The sequence below is a fragment of the Ascidia mentula genome, chromosome 2 (assembly GCF_947561715.1).
Source record: "Ascidia mentula chromosome 2, kaAscMent1.1, whole genome shotgun sequence".
NCBI classification, from domain to species: Eukaryota; Metazoa; Chordata; class Ascidiacea; order Phlebobranchia; family Ascidiidae; genus Ascidia; species Ascidia mentula.
The window spans coordinates 3,555,522-3,570,860 of NC_138567.1; the positions used below are offsets into that span (position 1 = coordinate 3,555,522).

A 15,339-nucleotide genomic window follows, 5' to 3' on the forward strand; every position below is an offset into this window, starting at 1 on the left:
TGCATTACAAGAATATCATTTGTCACACTATACAAGAATTCTACAACCAAAAAATCAGTAAATATTTTTTACAGTTCAAGTACTTTTTTTGAAAAAAATTTTGTTCTCCAAATACCCTCAAAAAAGATAGAAACAAGCTGTCCAATGCTAACATCCAAATAATACAAATATAAAATTTGTTTGTCACAAAAAAATGCATTAATTATTTGTAGATAAACATTTTTATGAAAATAGTTAAAATAGCATACCAAAAAGGTGTATGAACTGATTTCAATTAAAAAGGAATTTGAACACATTATCATTGTAGAGTTATACACACACGTTCTTTCTTAAAATTTTGATTGCATTGAAGTCCAATTGCTCTATCACAACATTAATGAATTCAAAATTGTAATTAAAAACAAATCTGGGTTTGGTTCATTGCAAGGTTAAGTTGAACTAAATTAGTGTTTGAGCCTAAATATTTTGGATCCAGGTCGAACTATTCCAAGTTTGCAGATTCTTTCACCTGTATAACATTTTGAAAATGGAAATATGTAGTAATTATCATTACAATATAAATTAAAATGAAAATAAATTTTATTTAAAAATAAGCACAGACAGCACTTATATAAAAATTGATAAATAGAACCATTTAAAGAATTTTACTAAAAACATAATAAATAACACATTATATAGTTGCCTAGTTATAAACGTACCCACGCCTTTCTGTTTTGACATTTTGATACTATTTTTCCAGGTGTTATTTGTCAAATCAAAGCATTGCAGTTCTCCATTTTGTCTAAAATAACATGTGTCAATACAAGTTCAAATATAATGTTTCTGTTGCTGCCAGGCATATAAAATTACAAGTTAAAATAATTCAAAGGGTACATTACTCACCCTCCAAGCACCAGCAATTGGTCATCACCATATAGGCAAACAGAAGTTATGCCATGATTTATTGATTGGCATGCCAGTAATGTCCACTTTAGATTCCATAAATTGTCACAGTTTTCAGCATCGAGGTATTCAATACTATTGTTATCCACATATCCACTCAAAGATGTTCCTCCTTTGAAATGTAAACAATTGTTTATGCAAAAAATGCCATTTAAAGCAAATAATTGTTACCAATTAGTTTACACTTTTGCAGTATCAATATATTATTAACATGCTGTTAGCCAATACAATTCTTGCATTGTCCAAATTGTAACGAGCAAATTTGGATTCTTCCAAATAAAGCGTAAATGTCCACCAATAAAAAGTTACAAACTTTCAAAATTGACAAAAAACAACAGAAATTTTCTCTGTTCAAGTGTGTACAGTAAAGTTTTATCATGAAAAATATAGAATAATGTTTAAAGTTTATTTTGTTAAGAACTACAACTAATAATTAATCTTACCACAAACATAAACACGGTTTCCAACAACCCAAGCTCCAAATTCAGCTCTTGGATGATTTAAATTGGGGCCATAGCTAAATCGATCGTTAAGAATCTGATACTGGAATGTTTCTTTTCAAAAACATTATAGCTGCATAACTTCTTTGGTTGACACAAATAAACAGTAAATACCTTGTGAAGCTGTGGGAACTGAAAAATGAATGAGTTTAGGGTCACTTTTCTCAATTGTTTAAAGTTGAAAGAATGGGGACATATAACATATTTGAATGAAGCTTCCAAAAATATACATGCAAGTGCTGAGAAAAAACATTTCAAAACTATTTAAAGACAACCAATTATATATACTGCACACCAATATTGTTAAGTAGTACCTTGATCGTATTCTGCAATACCTATATATCCTCCAATAACAAGAACTCTGCCTGATGAGAACAATATGTTAATAATTGTAAACTTGCTTATTCACCAAACATTAACCTCCAACAAAAACGGAAGCAGAACAATATCCCAACACACAAGAACTCTGATTACTAATCTCCACACATTTTCCTTCACAGAATTTTTGTCCGATACTTTGGCCTACACGTTCACCATGAAATATGTAGACTGTATCTACATCAAACAAAAAACATGTACAAGCTAATTAAACGGAATTTAACAAACAAACAATATACATGGGAAAATTTTCATTAAACATGTAAATTTGTTAAGCGGCCATTCAGATTTCAACCTTCATGTGATGTTGCAGTCGCATTTGCACACGGATTGATCAAATTTCCTTCACTTTTCCATTTTCTGCCATCAAATGAAACAACACAACTTGACAATTCTTGTGTATTGAAATTATTCCATGTCTTATAGCCACCAAAGAAAAAGACTTTTCCCTGATGTAACACCACAGCACTTGCATAACTCACATGCATTGGTGGTTGACTGATCTTCGGACAGTTAAAGGTTCTTGTTAAAATTGGTTTGCTTGGTCAAAAGGTCACTTACCTCCTTAAGATGTGTTTTATTTCCCATTTCTATTTTTCGAATCACATTGTCTTTAGAAAGTGAACACACATCAGGCCATCCTGCATTTTTGAAACGAGGTAAAACACATGATGTAATTTGTTTGATAATTAAAGACGCATGACAAAGATTTATAAAAATGTTTGCAATGTAAATTCATGCAAGGAAAGTCTTGCTATGTTAAACGCCCAACAATGTCAGCTTCATACCACCAATTTTTCGAAGTTGAATTACTGAGAAGAGAAGAAAGAACTTATTTTCCCTATTTTCTAAATCATGATTAGTCCAAGCTGCCAGAGCAGTGAAGAGCACTTCTTCAGAGTCTACCTAAAACAATACAAGAATACTGTACAAATTGTACACACCCCTAGATCCGCCACTGTGCACAACAGACACAATCCAACCCATATGCACTTTAGTTCTTATAATGGGGAGTAGATACTACACTCCTCCTGACCCTTAAGTTTGATACTAACATGCCTGTCTTGCAGAATATATCTGAGCAACTGTAGTATCAATGGATACTTACATTGATTTCATCCGACCTAAAGTTAACTTTCATTTCATCTTCCGAAAGTTCCAAGAACTGCTTAGAAGTGCAAACCTCACTAAAGTTTTCAAGGATATATTGTTCAGCTATTGTTTGGAGAGTAGTCAGGGAAAATAGTTTACTAATTTTTTTTAACTCCAGTGCATTTTTAGCATCGATGCTAACCAGCAAATGATCAGCAATAACTTCTAATAAGTCTGCAATACATAATAGAGTGAATTTTTCGGAACGTACTTATGATATCATACATACCCTTCAACTGAATCATAGCTGCAGCTACTAATACATCCATTGCATACTCGATTGAGAAATTTATGCAGCCAGAATACATGAATTCAAGGATTTGGTCAATTGCTTTTGGAGTCACTTCATTGAGCTGGACACTTTCAGCATATTTTTCTTTCATCTTTATGAATTAAACAGGTTTTCTGCTTTATTTTGCAAAAAATTGCAACTTACGTTTGTACGAAACATTGTGGCAAAATAGTCACTGCTGGCTGCCAAAACTGCTTTGTGTGCTGGAAACTTTTTATCTCCCACATTAAGTGTGATGTCACAAAGGAAGTTCTTATCCCTTTGTCTACACAGAGGAGTTCATTTTACCATATAACAGCCTAAATGCAGTATCTTCAATTTGGGGTACTAAGCCCATTTCATGATAATGCTAAAATTCCGAACCTGTTCATATTTTAAAATAAACCAGTTGGAAAATCCTCCATACTTAAAAGCTTTTTGTGATCCATCATCAGTTTTGCAACAACCTGTTGTGAAGTCAGCTGTCAACCAAATATCTGATAACCTGCAGTAAAGACAGTTTATAAAAAGCTGTTCATGATAAATGGTTGCGGAAGCAACCCCAACTCTTTTACTCAGAATTTTGAAACGGTTTTAACAACACCTACTATTATCCAAACATAAATTAATTCCCCAAATCATGGATATATATAGGGTACTGAAAATAGTTCCATACACACTGCTTACAAATAGATGTGGCATCATCAGGAAATACTCATGCGAGGCCCAACAAACCTTTTCATATTATCAATAAAGTTTTATTTACCCTATGAGGTCGGAGGTTCATTTCATCATAACTTTATTAAACGACATTTTGTCTGTTATCCAACGAGGCTTCCTCAGGGTAATGATACAGGTACAGCACACAACCAACTCAGGGAAAACATACCCTGAGGAAGCCTTGTTGGATAACAGACGAAACGTCGGTTAATCAAGTTACATTTCTATTGTGCCAGAAAAACAGGCTATTAAATTACAATATGCCTGGCAGCAACAAAAACATTATATTTGTTCATTTTATCTACTGATTGATAAACAATAGACGACATCATTGCTTACAAGGCAACCAGACTTGGTATGCTTTGTTTATGGCTGTAACTAAATGTACATGTTTTATTTTTCTGCCACATTTGTCATGGCAAAACAGAAATCTTGCATTTCTTGGTAGTCTTTAAGGTAAGTTGTGAATTTAGAGTTATGCTCATCTATGGCCTTTCCAAATTTGAAGTGCAACTTCCTACTGTATTACTTCCAGGCAATATGAAGGTTGACTTTTGTCCTTTTTTCGTACATTTCATGAACCTTGCCCTAACAAACAATGTCCTAAATAATAAAAAAATGTTTTTTTTGCTTTCCTATCTAAACTGCACTGGGCAAATTCTGAAGTTCTGTAGCTGCTTGATTGCCAAGGTGTTTCACTAAGTATGGCAAAACACTTTGTTACAATTTTGCAAACCAACACAACCTGGTTATATACAGAGCACCTTTGAATGCCGCCATGCACAAAATGAAACTAACGCAACAAGAAACAAGGTAACAGTACAAGTAAAATAAACAACATTTTAACAAGTTTCGACTAAATCATAACCAACAGTTCTGTAAATTCCAATACAGAGGAACAAACTTGATGTGATCAAAATAATTAATTTCAGGTCTTAACAACATATATCAGAATTTATGTGTGCAAAGGCACACGCGTTCAAACGAAAATTACAACAACTTGCTGTGCAGAACACCGTTTGTCAAGAATGCCAAAGAAAATGGGACCGAAGTTTCCCACATTCAATGCTTGTGGCAATGCACAGCAATATGGCAAATGGCCAACAAGTTGTTTAAGTATAGCATACAAATATCGCATATTCAAGTATACTAAAAAGGCAGTTTCAATAACAGCAGTTATATCCCACTCCAACATTTCCTCAGGAACATTTCATGGCTAGCATAAATCATTCATGTTAAACACCAATCTATGTACGCGGAAATATTACAGCAAACAAAATGAAATTTTCAGGTTGAAGTTTAATTCAAAGCCAAAAAAATACCCTTGCTGGACGATATTTTACTTAAATATGAAGTGGAAAGCAAACTTTCGAAGGGCTTGGCTTTTAAAGGCTATTAAGAAAACGACCTTTGAATGGTTTCGCCATGATGTCACAGCGTTTCGGCAAAAGATACAGCTACAAGACCCACAAAGAGAAAAACAAAAAAGGCAATGTCCTTTCTTGTGCATTTTTCTCCATCTTCTCGCTATGTAGAAAAACTACAATTATAAATTTTTCTAAAATTCGTGGCGCGGTAGCTTTATCCCGGGCCGGGGCGTTGGGTCACTCAGCAGTTGTCCAGCACAAGTTCAATAAATTACGGTGACAAAGTGGGGGGTCTTGCGTTTGAAAAGTTGAAAGTTGTCGGGACGTTCGTGGTTCCGAACTGGTAACCTCCTGTCTTCTCAATCTTTCTGGATTCTGCAAATTTAACCATAAGTTAGGAACACTAATAACAGATTTACTCATAATTCTGTGGATGAAGAAACAGGCGTTTCGGCAAAAATTTGCCATAATCAAGTTTATTCAAATGTTTATAGCAGTATGGGCTAGGTTCCTAACGATAATTTGGCATTCAACAATGAACCAGTAACGCTTGACAATAAAAAATCTCGGTATTTGTCGCCCACGTAAAGTGCGTGTTTGCAAATCCACACTCCCAAAAACTATTAGTTTGTGGCGGAATACACGCGCAAAATTATAAAAAGTCAAATTTATTTATGCTACTTTTGCCACCGAAACACTCCCGCATTAAACCAATTTGAGCGTAAGGGTATAAAATCGTTGTCGTACCTAAAAATAGCATTTTAAAGAATTACAATATATTTTTATTCCAAAACACCAAACAGTGATTTTGTGAATAAATATTAGCAAGTACGACCTCCCACCCATTCGAGCTTGTATAACAACCGCACGCTCAGTAATCATAAGCAAACATACCGGCGGCGGCGAGTCTCTGATCGGCCAGTACGTATATTTCCTGCACGTTTTTGCGTTGGTCCTCGGTGAGCATTTTCGTCAGTGTGTTGTACCACGTTGGGTCACGTGATTCCAGTGCTGCGCGATAAAGATATGATCAGATTTTCAAACCTTTGGAAAGTTGGGAGTTGCACAGCACACAAAATATGGAAAGTTGGGAGTTGCACAGCACACAAATACAGACAGGGGGCGTTTGGTGGTAACTCGTGTAAGGATGCGGAGTTACGTTTGGGTACAGAAGAATCTTTCAACGACAAATTTTCCATGAGTAATGTATGTTGTATTTTTAAATTTTTTGTGATGAATTCCATGTCTTCCACAAAAAATCGCCCCTCATTTTGTGACACATGTTGGAATAATTAAAAAGATTTTCGTTGGCAGCCAAACCCAGAGTAATTTACGGGCACACGTGCGTTTCAAATGCTTACTACAAAGAACGCGTTTAAAAGCGTAAAATTCGTCGACTGTCTGATCTTCCTCCTCCAAGAATGAGGTGAAAGCCTCCAACATTGTCTCCCCGTCCTCTCCTCCGAACTCATCATCTGCATCATCTCCTTCCCCAGCCTTAAAATCATCCGAGAAAACATCATCACATGACGTCACACCAAAACATCACCACATTACGTCACACCAAAACATCACCACATTACGTCACACCAAAACATCATCACATTACGTCACACCAAAACATCATCACATTACTCACACCAAAACATCATCACATGAGGTCACACCAAAACAAAAGCACATTCGAAATAACGCAGCAATGACGTCACAGACTAAAGATCGTGGTGACGTTGCCCAACGCACTGAGATCTCAAAGAAAATATTCTGAGTCTTTAATAAAATTCTTGACATCCTGCTAGGAATTGTGAAACTTTCTAAAACTTCCCATTGCATCCAAATAACTTTCTGTGAGTGAGACAACATTTTCACATAAACTTTTAAAGGAGGCAAGCTTCTTCATCTTGGTATGGATGGTGATCGTCTGGCTAGTGCTTCACATTAAAATCCTGTTTTACAACTCTACTGCAACTATTTTAAACTGGGTGGTGTAACTGATTTGTGTTTTTTTTGTTGCGACTAAACTACAGTGATTTTCTAAACATTAATGGTGGTTGTATATGTTTATTGATTTCAAAACACGAACTTCACAAAGAAAACTCTGGTACTGTATTTGTGTGCTGTTCTTAAAGAATTTAAACTTTTAAACTAAAAACTTTTATCCTTTTTAGAGCCCACTTTACATAGAAGGGTTTATGGCAAACTTAACACTTCTCCCATCTCACCCAACATTGTTCTCTTGAAAACAGTAAACTCTTCAACTTCGCTATCAGACTCATCCAAACATGAAGCAAAGCCTTCAAGGTCAGTTTCTTCATCTGAGTAAATCGAGCTGGCCTCAGAATCTTCCTGTTGTTATAATCAAAAGCTATACAGAAACTTATCAAAAATAATACTTTATTCTGCTGGTGTCTGAGCCTGACTGCACTCGACCTTTAACCTTTTCTGGTTTCTGCACTCAATTTAACCTTTACTGAAACTACTTTATATCCTAATATTGAAATAGAAGTGTTGCTTCTTTAGGTTTTAAACAGGAGGAAAAAATGGCCAGGAATTAGATATGAAAAAAGGGTTAAAAAGCAAAAAAGAACAACCATATTCATCCCCACCTTGCTTTTCAGCATCTCAAGATACTCCGCAGAGTCCTCATCAATTTCATCTTCATCAGAAGCGAGTTCTTGTCTTTCATAGATTTCATCGTCGTCGTCTTCATCATCAGATGAGTCAGAACTATCGCTGTTCTCCTCCTCCCCACGAACTGTTTGTTACAAAACAATTGAACTGTTTGTACAAAACAATTGAATTATTTGTTGCAAAACAATCAAATAAACTTTAAAACAGATCAGCAAACCACTATTTGACTAAAAATAGTCTATGAATTTTAAATAAAAAAATAAAACAAAAAAATTCACGTTTTGGAATAAAATAAAAAAATTTCAAACATTTCATGTTTTTTTGTTACTATTGTGGATATTAAGGTTCAAGATGCTTTTTGTTTCTAAAATTGTTTATTGTGTAAGAGAGCAAAACAATCCATAGAAATAATAAGTAAACTGACCTGATTGATTTGCAGTTAATGTTAAAAGGGTTTAAACTCAGTGCCAAAATACCATAGATTGTCAAGTTGTTTCACCTTTATAAGCTCTTTGGAGTCCTTGAAAGAGCATGATAAGGGATGGTATGATTTGACCGGAGAGCTCAGTTATACAACTGGGAGGATTCGTCAAATCCATCAAAGTACACAAACCAAGTATACAAACTCGTCGGTCATGAATCCTGAAAACAATGGTCACTTATGATGTAACAATCTGCTAAGAAAAAAAACATCAGAAATATTTGAAACATATTTTATTCCAAATACAAATGTTTGACATACAGTTTCATGTGAAAAATACTTATTAATGATAAAGCCAGGGCATTGCTGACTAGCATAGTATTTATACAATAACTATTTCACTATTTTTGTACTGATGATAAGTTGTGTTTGAAATGTCCACCCAATGACTATGGCACAGCAATATTTTGGCTTTGCCTTCTATTTCGAAACAAATTCTTACCCAAGAAAACAATCAACGTCGCTTAGCCATTGTCTGAAAAACTGTTCAGAAATTGTCTCCGCACTGTTTGGGAATCTTATATTTTCAAGTGTTTGTAGCAACAAGCTAGGATTGTAATACAAAGCTGCCACAACCTGAAAAAAAAACACTTTTTTGAAAGCAGTTCCGCAATTTTAATTTGAAAGGATTAGTTTGCCTGTAACATTGCCTTTTCACACACACTAGGAGCAAAAGATGTTTAAAGACCAACACTACATGGCTTTGCTCTTATGCTATAAAAGTCTATATATTTTTGATAAAGCGTGCCCCAAACATTTATTGTCCACAAAACTCTAGGTCATGGAACCTTTCATATGTTGTTGTGGAAACAACTTTGGAAGCCACTGATCTAGTAAGTTAGATTAAAATTAAAAAAAAACATGTTTTACGTAAGGGTCTGGGCAGTGTATAGAATGTGTTTAAACCACCACAGAATGTGTTAAATCTATGTGTGTATGTTTGGCTTTAACAGAAATAGCAACAGGAAGTTAATACAACAAGCTACATACCACTTGTAAGCAAATTGTTCGGAGTTCACTTGTTTTAACTTCTCGTGTTAATCTCGAGAGGGCAGCTTCCACAAAGAGGGGAATGCACTGAAAAAAGATTTAACATTGTAGACATAAACTCTTTATGGGCCATCTATGTTATTTTATTTAGCTTGTGGAACGACACAAATGAAATTTTTTTGATGCTGACCCTATACAAAATGGAATTCATTGTTGAGAGTATTTTTATATTATGGTCTGGGAAAGTCCTGTGGACCCATTAGGGTTCCATAAATCCCCACATGAGAAACCACAGCATACAGGTAGTACAGGTTTGGTAGATAGGTTCTTTTTCTTTTTTTTGTGGAGAAACTATTACAAACAAATTCAAATTCCTTTAACATGGATAATCCATCTTACACAGACATGCACCAACCTGGTCTATGCTTCCCCTGCATTGTAGGATAATAACTTCTAAGAGTTTTGCCGCGTGGCTCTCAGCCTCCTCTCCCGCATCTTTTTCCAAAACCTGCCAAGAAATAAAATTGGAATTCAATCAATTTCAATTTGTTTTTTTTCTGTGTTAAAACCGCATATAAATAACACAAACTCCTAAAATGAATGGGACAGCTTTGGATGGCAATCATTGTGCAACCTTCTCGCATTAAAGCATTATTGTTTAATGACCAACAAAATGTTTCTCAAAATCCTGAAAAATGCCCAGCATTAAGGGGTAATTCCCATGCTTTTGGGTTGGTAGTGAAAGTGTCAGTAAGATGTTTTTAAGAGCTCAATGACATGTTGTGATAGCTAATTACAACCAGCTAAGAGTTAATAAGGATAGCTGTGCTGTATGCAGCACATAAACCAATACCATCAAACAGTATATTCTCAACTGTCAAAAATGACTACAGCTTCTATTATTGATTGTTATATGTGGGAAACCTTATAGCAGACCTTTTTACACATATTGTAGATTATCTCCAGGTAGGATGGGTTGGCGAGTAGGGTAGGAGTGTCGATTGTACAGAAACTGTGTAGACATGGCATCATGTCGGTGAAATAATCAAAACCGTCATCCTGAAAACAATTAACGACCATTTAGCATAAAACAACTGTTCATATTGCTGTTGGAAAACAGCATTAGTGGTGACATATGCTATACATTGAACATTTAAAAGTTACGAAAACAGTGGGCTATTTACGAAGAAATCTTAGGGTAATTATTAACGACTTGCAAGTGACTTTAGAGTTCATACAATACTTTGCCAATGTGCAAGATTTGGTTGCACCAGAACAGAAGGTAAACAGTGTCTAAATGTCTGGAAATTGCCATTTCCTGATTTATAATAATTGTTCATTTGGATCGCAGTAACATAGTGACATAGCTTTTTCATAAACTGCACCTTTTTTCCTTATCTTATGTATATATACTCTTTAGCAAAACAGTGGGGTATTTACAAACATTTAATTAAAACTTTAAAGTGAATAGAAATTACACATGAGTGTTAAAATTTTTGAATATAAATTGCACACCTCGAACACTTGTGAAATGAGAGGCAGTGCTTCCCACATAGATGGTGATATGGCTTGGCATGTGAGCGAATACATCAGTGAGAATATGTCTTCATAATAATCTGGAAGTACAAGATAAAAATTAATTCCTGTGGTACAATTGCAACTCTTTTGCATACTACAACAGGTTTCAGTTGGCCACAAAGTTGCTTCTTTAAATGTTAAAAGTTTTCTTGTTAATTTTTTTTTGGTAATTTTGCACCAAGTTTGAAGATAATCACTATTTTGAGGTTTGGGTAATTTTATTGCCCACAATATTTCAATAAAATTCCAAGAATAGTGGAAGTTTTTCTGATAACTCACTCATCATCCTATTCTTCAACACATGGGCAACGACATCATACAAGGAAGGTTGGCGCGAAACTCACTTTTGGGTTGAGGTCAAAGTTGTTTTCAATCTGTAGGTTGTGGCATGCCACTGTGTCGTTAACTTTTCCATAAGTGTTTTGCTTGCAGCAGGAATCGGGCCACTCTGTCATAATGTAAATATTGTTTTATTGTGTGTGCAAACAGTGTGTTTACTCACACCCTAGAAACACTTTTCTCAATCCAACAATTTGCATACATTTTAACTGCATCAGATGGCTGCTTTATGTGCTATAATGCCCAAAAAGCGACATACACTACAAACATTTGAGAGCAAAAAAATCATCATTATTAGTAGTTGTTACTAAAAAACAATCAACCAGAGTTTGGTTTGAAGTCATGACAAACAAAACAAAAAAAATTATGTAGGTTGCTATTTTAAGTAGTAATAAAACATGTTTGGCTGGGCTGGGAATACTCACAAATCCCTGTTTGGGATAAAAGAATATTTGGAAATATTAAAAGAAAAATAATTTATTTTTAGTATGAATATATATCCCAAAAAAATGACCGAAAATGTTTTTTTTAAATTAATTATCTCATATCAAAATCAATTATTGTAAAGAATAACTTTTTGTTGGTTTTTAAGTTATGACAACTAAATCTAGAGCTGTAAAGTTAGTATGTTGTTATTAACTAAACAATAGCACCAACAAAAAACATATAGCACCAACATAAAAATTTACTCACAAACAGCAGTCCCTGAAAAGCAGCATGAAAAAAATTTATGTCACAATGTACATACAAAAAAACACTTATTGTTACTATTTAATTTACTATATAAAACATAAGACATCTAATTTGCATGTATATAATATGACTTGCCAATTCAACAATAAAAATGCTCATTAATCAAAGCACAGTAATGTATTACACATAATTTCACAAATTTCCAGTACAATGGAAAGTTTGTTTAGTTTGGTCATGTGATTTAATTTACTATCTGCTGTGTGAAAGTTCAAAATTCACCAACCTTGCCCACTCACAATTCCAACTTCCCTGTACCATTGAGAACCAGTTTGATTATTAACGTATATGTTGGTATGATTGACATATCCTCTTCCGTGTTAACTCCACAGCAAGCAAACTGCACAAAACAATAATCAATTAATGGTGAAAAATGTATTTCAAACTAGCAGCAGGTATTTGTGACTTTATATTTGACCAACAACAGGTAAAAATTTTGTATCCACTTTAAATACATCCTAAAGTCATGATAAGGTATTTTTTATGTTTGTATCTATGATTCTGCAAGGCAGGAGTGGATGCATCAATTTGTTTAGAAATTGTCACACTATGTTACAAAGCAAAAACCTTTCAAATGTGATTTTTTTGTATATATACCTTACCGGTATTCAAATTACCAAAATCCATTGGCCTAATTAATGACCTTCTACAAAATCAGTAATTGTAAGTTTAGAAAATATACACAATAAAAGTTTATTTAGACTGAAACAGTAACATTTGGGCTTCAGTCACTACAATCTCTGAAAAGCAGCACAAAATCTTGACTTTTATGTCACAAAAATCAGCTATTACAATTACTGCGACCACTTCAATGAACAAGACCGCTGTTATGCAGTCTAACCGACAAACATGCTTCAATTCTTTTTCGTTGCATGGTAAAATTACAGTTGTATAATGTAATACACACAACAGAAGTAATGACAATGTCTACCTTGAGCTGAATCTCCCTCCAGCCAACAGAAACAGGGTCGGTTGCATTATCTCCAGCATAATAGTGAAGGGAATTAGTAAGTTTAACGATAATATGCTGATTGATCTAACAAAACAACATGTATATATATAAGCAAAGCGGAGTCAAGGTCGTATGGCCAACAAGACCACCTACAAGAGTCACACCAAGTTGCACTGATGAGACCTTATAGGTCAAATAGTGACCATCTGTCTGCAGCTTGCAGAAAACAATATATATTTAAAATCTTTCACAAGCTGTTGCTTGAAAAGAGAGTTGTGTCTTACATTCTGTGAATCAGTATTACTATAGAAACATCCACAAGTGAGGTTATACAGCTGAAAAAGCTTGTCGATACAATTAAATGGGCAACATACCTCATATGAAAACAGGAAGCCCAAAGTAATCAGTGCAATTTCAACAATTAGAATTATGCTCAGGGTTATGGCCATCTGAAACAAAAGCAGTAAGATGAAAAGAGTATTTTTTGGCAATTCACAAGTTTAAGACAGGATTTCTCTAATTTTTTGTGCCATCAACCCTTATATGTGTATTTGTGTATGTTTGTTTTCTTGAAACTAATTTATGTAATATATCTTTTTACCCAATCAAGGTGAACGTTAAAGGAAAACGCTAAATACAAACATCATGGATTTAAGTTAAAAAAGGTGACAAAATCATTTGACTATTTTTCTTCATGTAACGTCATGGATCCAGGGGTCCGCAGCAACCCTGGTTTAAAACTGCTGGATAGTTCTAGAGACATGTTCTACAATAACAAGTAAAGCATACGCTTACTGTTAGTAGGAGACAGCTGTGACCGTTTAGGGCAGCACAACAATGAAGAAGTGAAATTAAAACAATAACCCCACCAGTTCCTATCACAAGTAGACATGCTTTCCATATTTGATCCTGCAGTAAAACACTAATATATTATACACATACTACATTTCAAACAGAGAAAATCTGTTTTTCTTTAACAGATGTCATTAGTGTGCACTTACACAGCCTACAAGCAATGATCAGTCTATTTTGAACACCCATATTTATATGTAGTTTGTACCTGATTTCCTATTTCAATTCTTGCATATAAACAAAAATGATAAAAAAAGAATTGTAACACTTGTATAAAAGTTGAGTATATATATATGGCAAAAATACTTTATTTAAAATACATCCTTAAACTTACCGTGGTGTTTTCAGCAGATGAAATGTTAATAACATGTTTAGCTGCAGGGACAGCAAGCAAATAAACTCCAAGCATTACCAATAGTAACCCAAATATCTGGAAAAAAAGCAATGTGAAAATAAATCTGCATCGAGGGAATGTAAAGATTAACTTTTTCATGCATCTAGTACAGAACACAGTAAACAAAGTCTGTGTAAACGCTTTTTTGTTTTATTTAATGTGTTAGTCACCATTATCATAAAATATATTAGGTCCAATGTCGCATGTCATTATGTTTAAAAATATCACGAAACTCCCAAATTACAAGACAACAAAGATGGGGCCAAACTGTGACATCACATAAACTCATTTGTCATTGAGACATCTTGAATTGAAGTTATGTAATAATTGCCTTCAGGCATAAGCAAAAATAAAAACAACAAAAATCCTTGATTTTATAATGTGTAAACCTAAAGCAGCTTTCTGCTTGGTTTGTTTTAAACTTTGCAAAAACCAATGAACTTTGAGGCAAACAAATAAAGTGATGAATAATTAGTGGAGATGTTAATCAAAGCTTTTGTTTAAAATGTCAATCTTACCAAAAACACAGTGTTTATGACAATCAGTGCATATCTGGAACAATCTACGGCTCCTTTATTCATGTTAGAATCACAGTGTGTTAAGCCAGGTAAGCACCTTGAAGTAAATAGATTTGTTTGATACAAATACAGATTCAATAAAGAGGTTTACGAGAAACTCACCAATCTTTTTAGGTGTTATTTACCGCACGCAGTGAATATGCACTGCTTGTTTTCCCCGAAATGTTTTGATTTACAAAACGTCCCATAAGCGCTACGTCACACGTTTTGTATATTTGTGCATTTTGTCGGATTACCTGAGTGATCCAAATGCTACAACACGATGGCAACAATAAAAAAGGCATGTAAATTGTCTAAGCCATTTTACAAAGAATAAAAACACAAAACCAGTTCATTGCTACTCATGTTCCCATCGTGTTTTGTCCTCAAATAAAGTGTATGACGGCGCAAGCCAGACACAAAACAAGCAATGAGCGATAAAAATTATACAGCATTGAGGCGCCTTTTAAGCAAAGCCTATGTAA

The 15,339-nt window shown here is 34.4% G+C and overlaps 3 protein-coding genes across 9 annotated transcripts; all 3 read right to left on the reverse strand.

The window, feature by feature from the left end:
- On the reverse strand, positions 1 to 4,532 carry LOC145890482 (kelch-like protein 12). 4 transcript variants are annotated; one of them, XM_082981571.1, is made up of 15 exons: positions 4,010 to 4,532; positions 3,628 to 3,748; positions 3,409 to 3,529; positions 3,202 to 3,355; positions 2,929 to 3,146; positions 2,609 to 2,726; positions 2,382 to 2,461; positions 2,116 to 2,323; positions 1,863 to 1,997; positions 1,757 to 1,807; positions 1,557 to 1,574; positions 1,386 to 1,496; positions 883 to 1,054; positions 699 to 781; positions 1 to 508 (listed from the first exon to the last, which is right to left on the reverse strand). In XM_082981571.1, the coding sequence occupies exons 2-15, from the start codon at positions 3,633 to 3,635 to the stop codon at positions 444 to 446; spliced, it is 1,542 nt and encodes a 513-aa protein (XP_082837697.1). In that variant the 5' UTR covers positions 3,636 to 3,748; positions 4,010 to 4,532; the 3' UTR covers positions 1 to 443. The 4 variants fall into 4 exon arrangements, with proteins under 4 accessions (XP_082837697.1, XP_082837694.1, XP_082837698.1 ...); XM_082981568.1 differs by having other exon boundaries at positions 1 to 781; XM_082981572.1 differs by having other exon boundaries at positions 1 to 781; positions 3,409 to 3,563.
- Positions 4,533 to 4,666: 134 nt separating this feature from the next.
- Positions 4,667 to 11,461, reverse strand: LOC145890483 (importin-7-like). Of its 2 annotated transcripts, none has more exons than XM_082981574.1 (11): positions 11,355 to 11,461; positions 10,948 to 11,048; positions 10,369 to 10,491; positions 9,848 to 9,940; positions 9,433 to 9,519; positions 8,885 to 9,018; positions 8,461 to 8,603; positions 7,937 to 8,085; positions 6,692 to 6,827; positions 6,225 to 6,341; positions 4,667 to 5,705 (listed from the first exon to the last, which is right to left on the reverse strand). In XM_082981574.1, exons 2-11 carry the CDS (start codon positions 11,020 to 11,022, stop codon positions 5,602 to 5,604), a joined length of 1,161 nt encoding a protein of 386 aa, XP_082837700.1. In that variant the 5' UTR covers positions 11,023 to 11,048; positions 11,355 to 11,461; the 3' UTR covers positions 4,667 to 5,601. The 2 variants fall into 2 exon arrangements, with proteins under 2 accessions (XP_082837700.1, XP_082837699.1); XM_082981573.1 differs by having other exon boundaries at positions 11,290 to 11,438.
- On the reverse strand, positions 11,319 to 15,109 carry LOC145890485 (tetraspanin-18-like). 3 transcript variants are annotated; one of them, XM_082981577.1, is made up of 8 exons: positions 14,978 to 15,109; positions 14,816 to 14,912; positions 14,238 to 14,333; positions 13,847 to 13,960; positions 13,426 to 13,500; positions 13,031 to 13,135; positions 12,326 to 12,439; positions 11,319 to 11,458 (listed from the first exon to the last, which is right to left on the reverse strand). In XM_082981577.1, the coding sequence occupies exons 2-7, from the start codon at positions 14,876 to 14,878 to the stop codon at positions 12,335 to 12,337; spliced, it is 558 nt and encodes a 185-aa protein (XP_082837703.1). In that variant the 5' UTR covers positions 14,879 to 14,912; positions 14,978 to 15,109; the 3' UTR covers positions 11,319 to 11,458; positions 12,326 to 12,334. The 3 variants fall into 3 exon arrangements, with proteins under 3 accessions (XP_082837703.1, XP_082837702.1, XP_082837704.1); XM_082981576.1 differs by having other exon boundaries at positions 14,982 to 15,014; XM_082981578.1 differs by lacking the exon at positions 11,319 to 11,458 and adding an exon at positions 11,479 to 12,054 and having other exon boundaries at positions 14,982 to 15,014.
- Between the last annotated feature and the right edge of the window lie 230 nt (positions 15,110 to 15,339).

Bases quoted from the DNA above. Each gene is read 5' to 3' on its own strand.
- LOC145890482 (XM_082981568.1), bottom strand. The intron at 3,356-3,408 runs GTAAGTTGCAAT...TAATTCATAAAG, and splicing joins CCACAATGTTTCGTACAAAC to ATGAAAGAAAAATATGCTGA. The intron at 1,808-1,862 runs GTTAATGTTTGG...TGTTCTCATCAG, and splicing joins TGCTTCCGTTTTTGTTGGAG to GCAGAGTTCTTGTTATTGGA.
- LOC145890485 (XM_082981577.1), bottom strand. From the start codon at position 14,878: ATGAATAAAGGAGCCGTAGATTGTTCCAGATATGCACTGATTGTCATA. The intron at 13,961-14,237 runs GTAAGTTTAAGG...GTTTTACTGCAG, and splicing joins CATCTGCTGAAAACACCACG to GATCAAATATGGAAAGCATG. The intron at 13,136-13,425 runs GTATGTTGCCCA...TTGTTTTGTTAG, and splicing joins GCTTCCTGTTTTCATATGAG to ATCAATCAGCATATTATCGT.
- LOC145890483 (XM_082981573.1), bottom strand. The intron at 9,520-9,847 runs GTTGGTGCATGT...ATCTTTTTTCAG, and splicing joins GCAGGGGAAGCATAGACCAG to TGCATTCCCCTCTTTGTGGA. The intron at 6,828-7,936 runs GTGGGGATGAAT...GATGATTTTAAG, and splicing joins TTGAGATGCTGAAAAGCAAG to GCTGGGGAAGGAGATGATGC.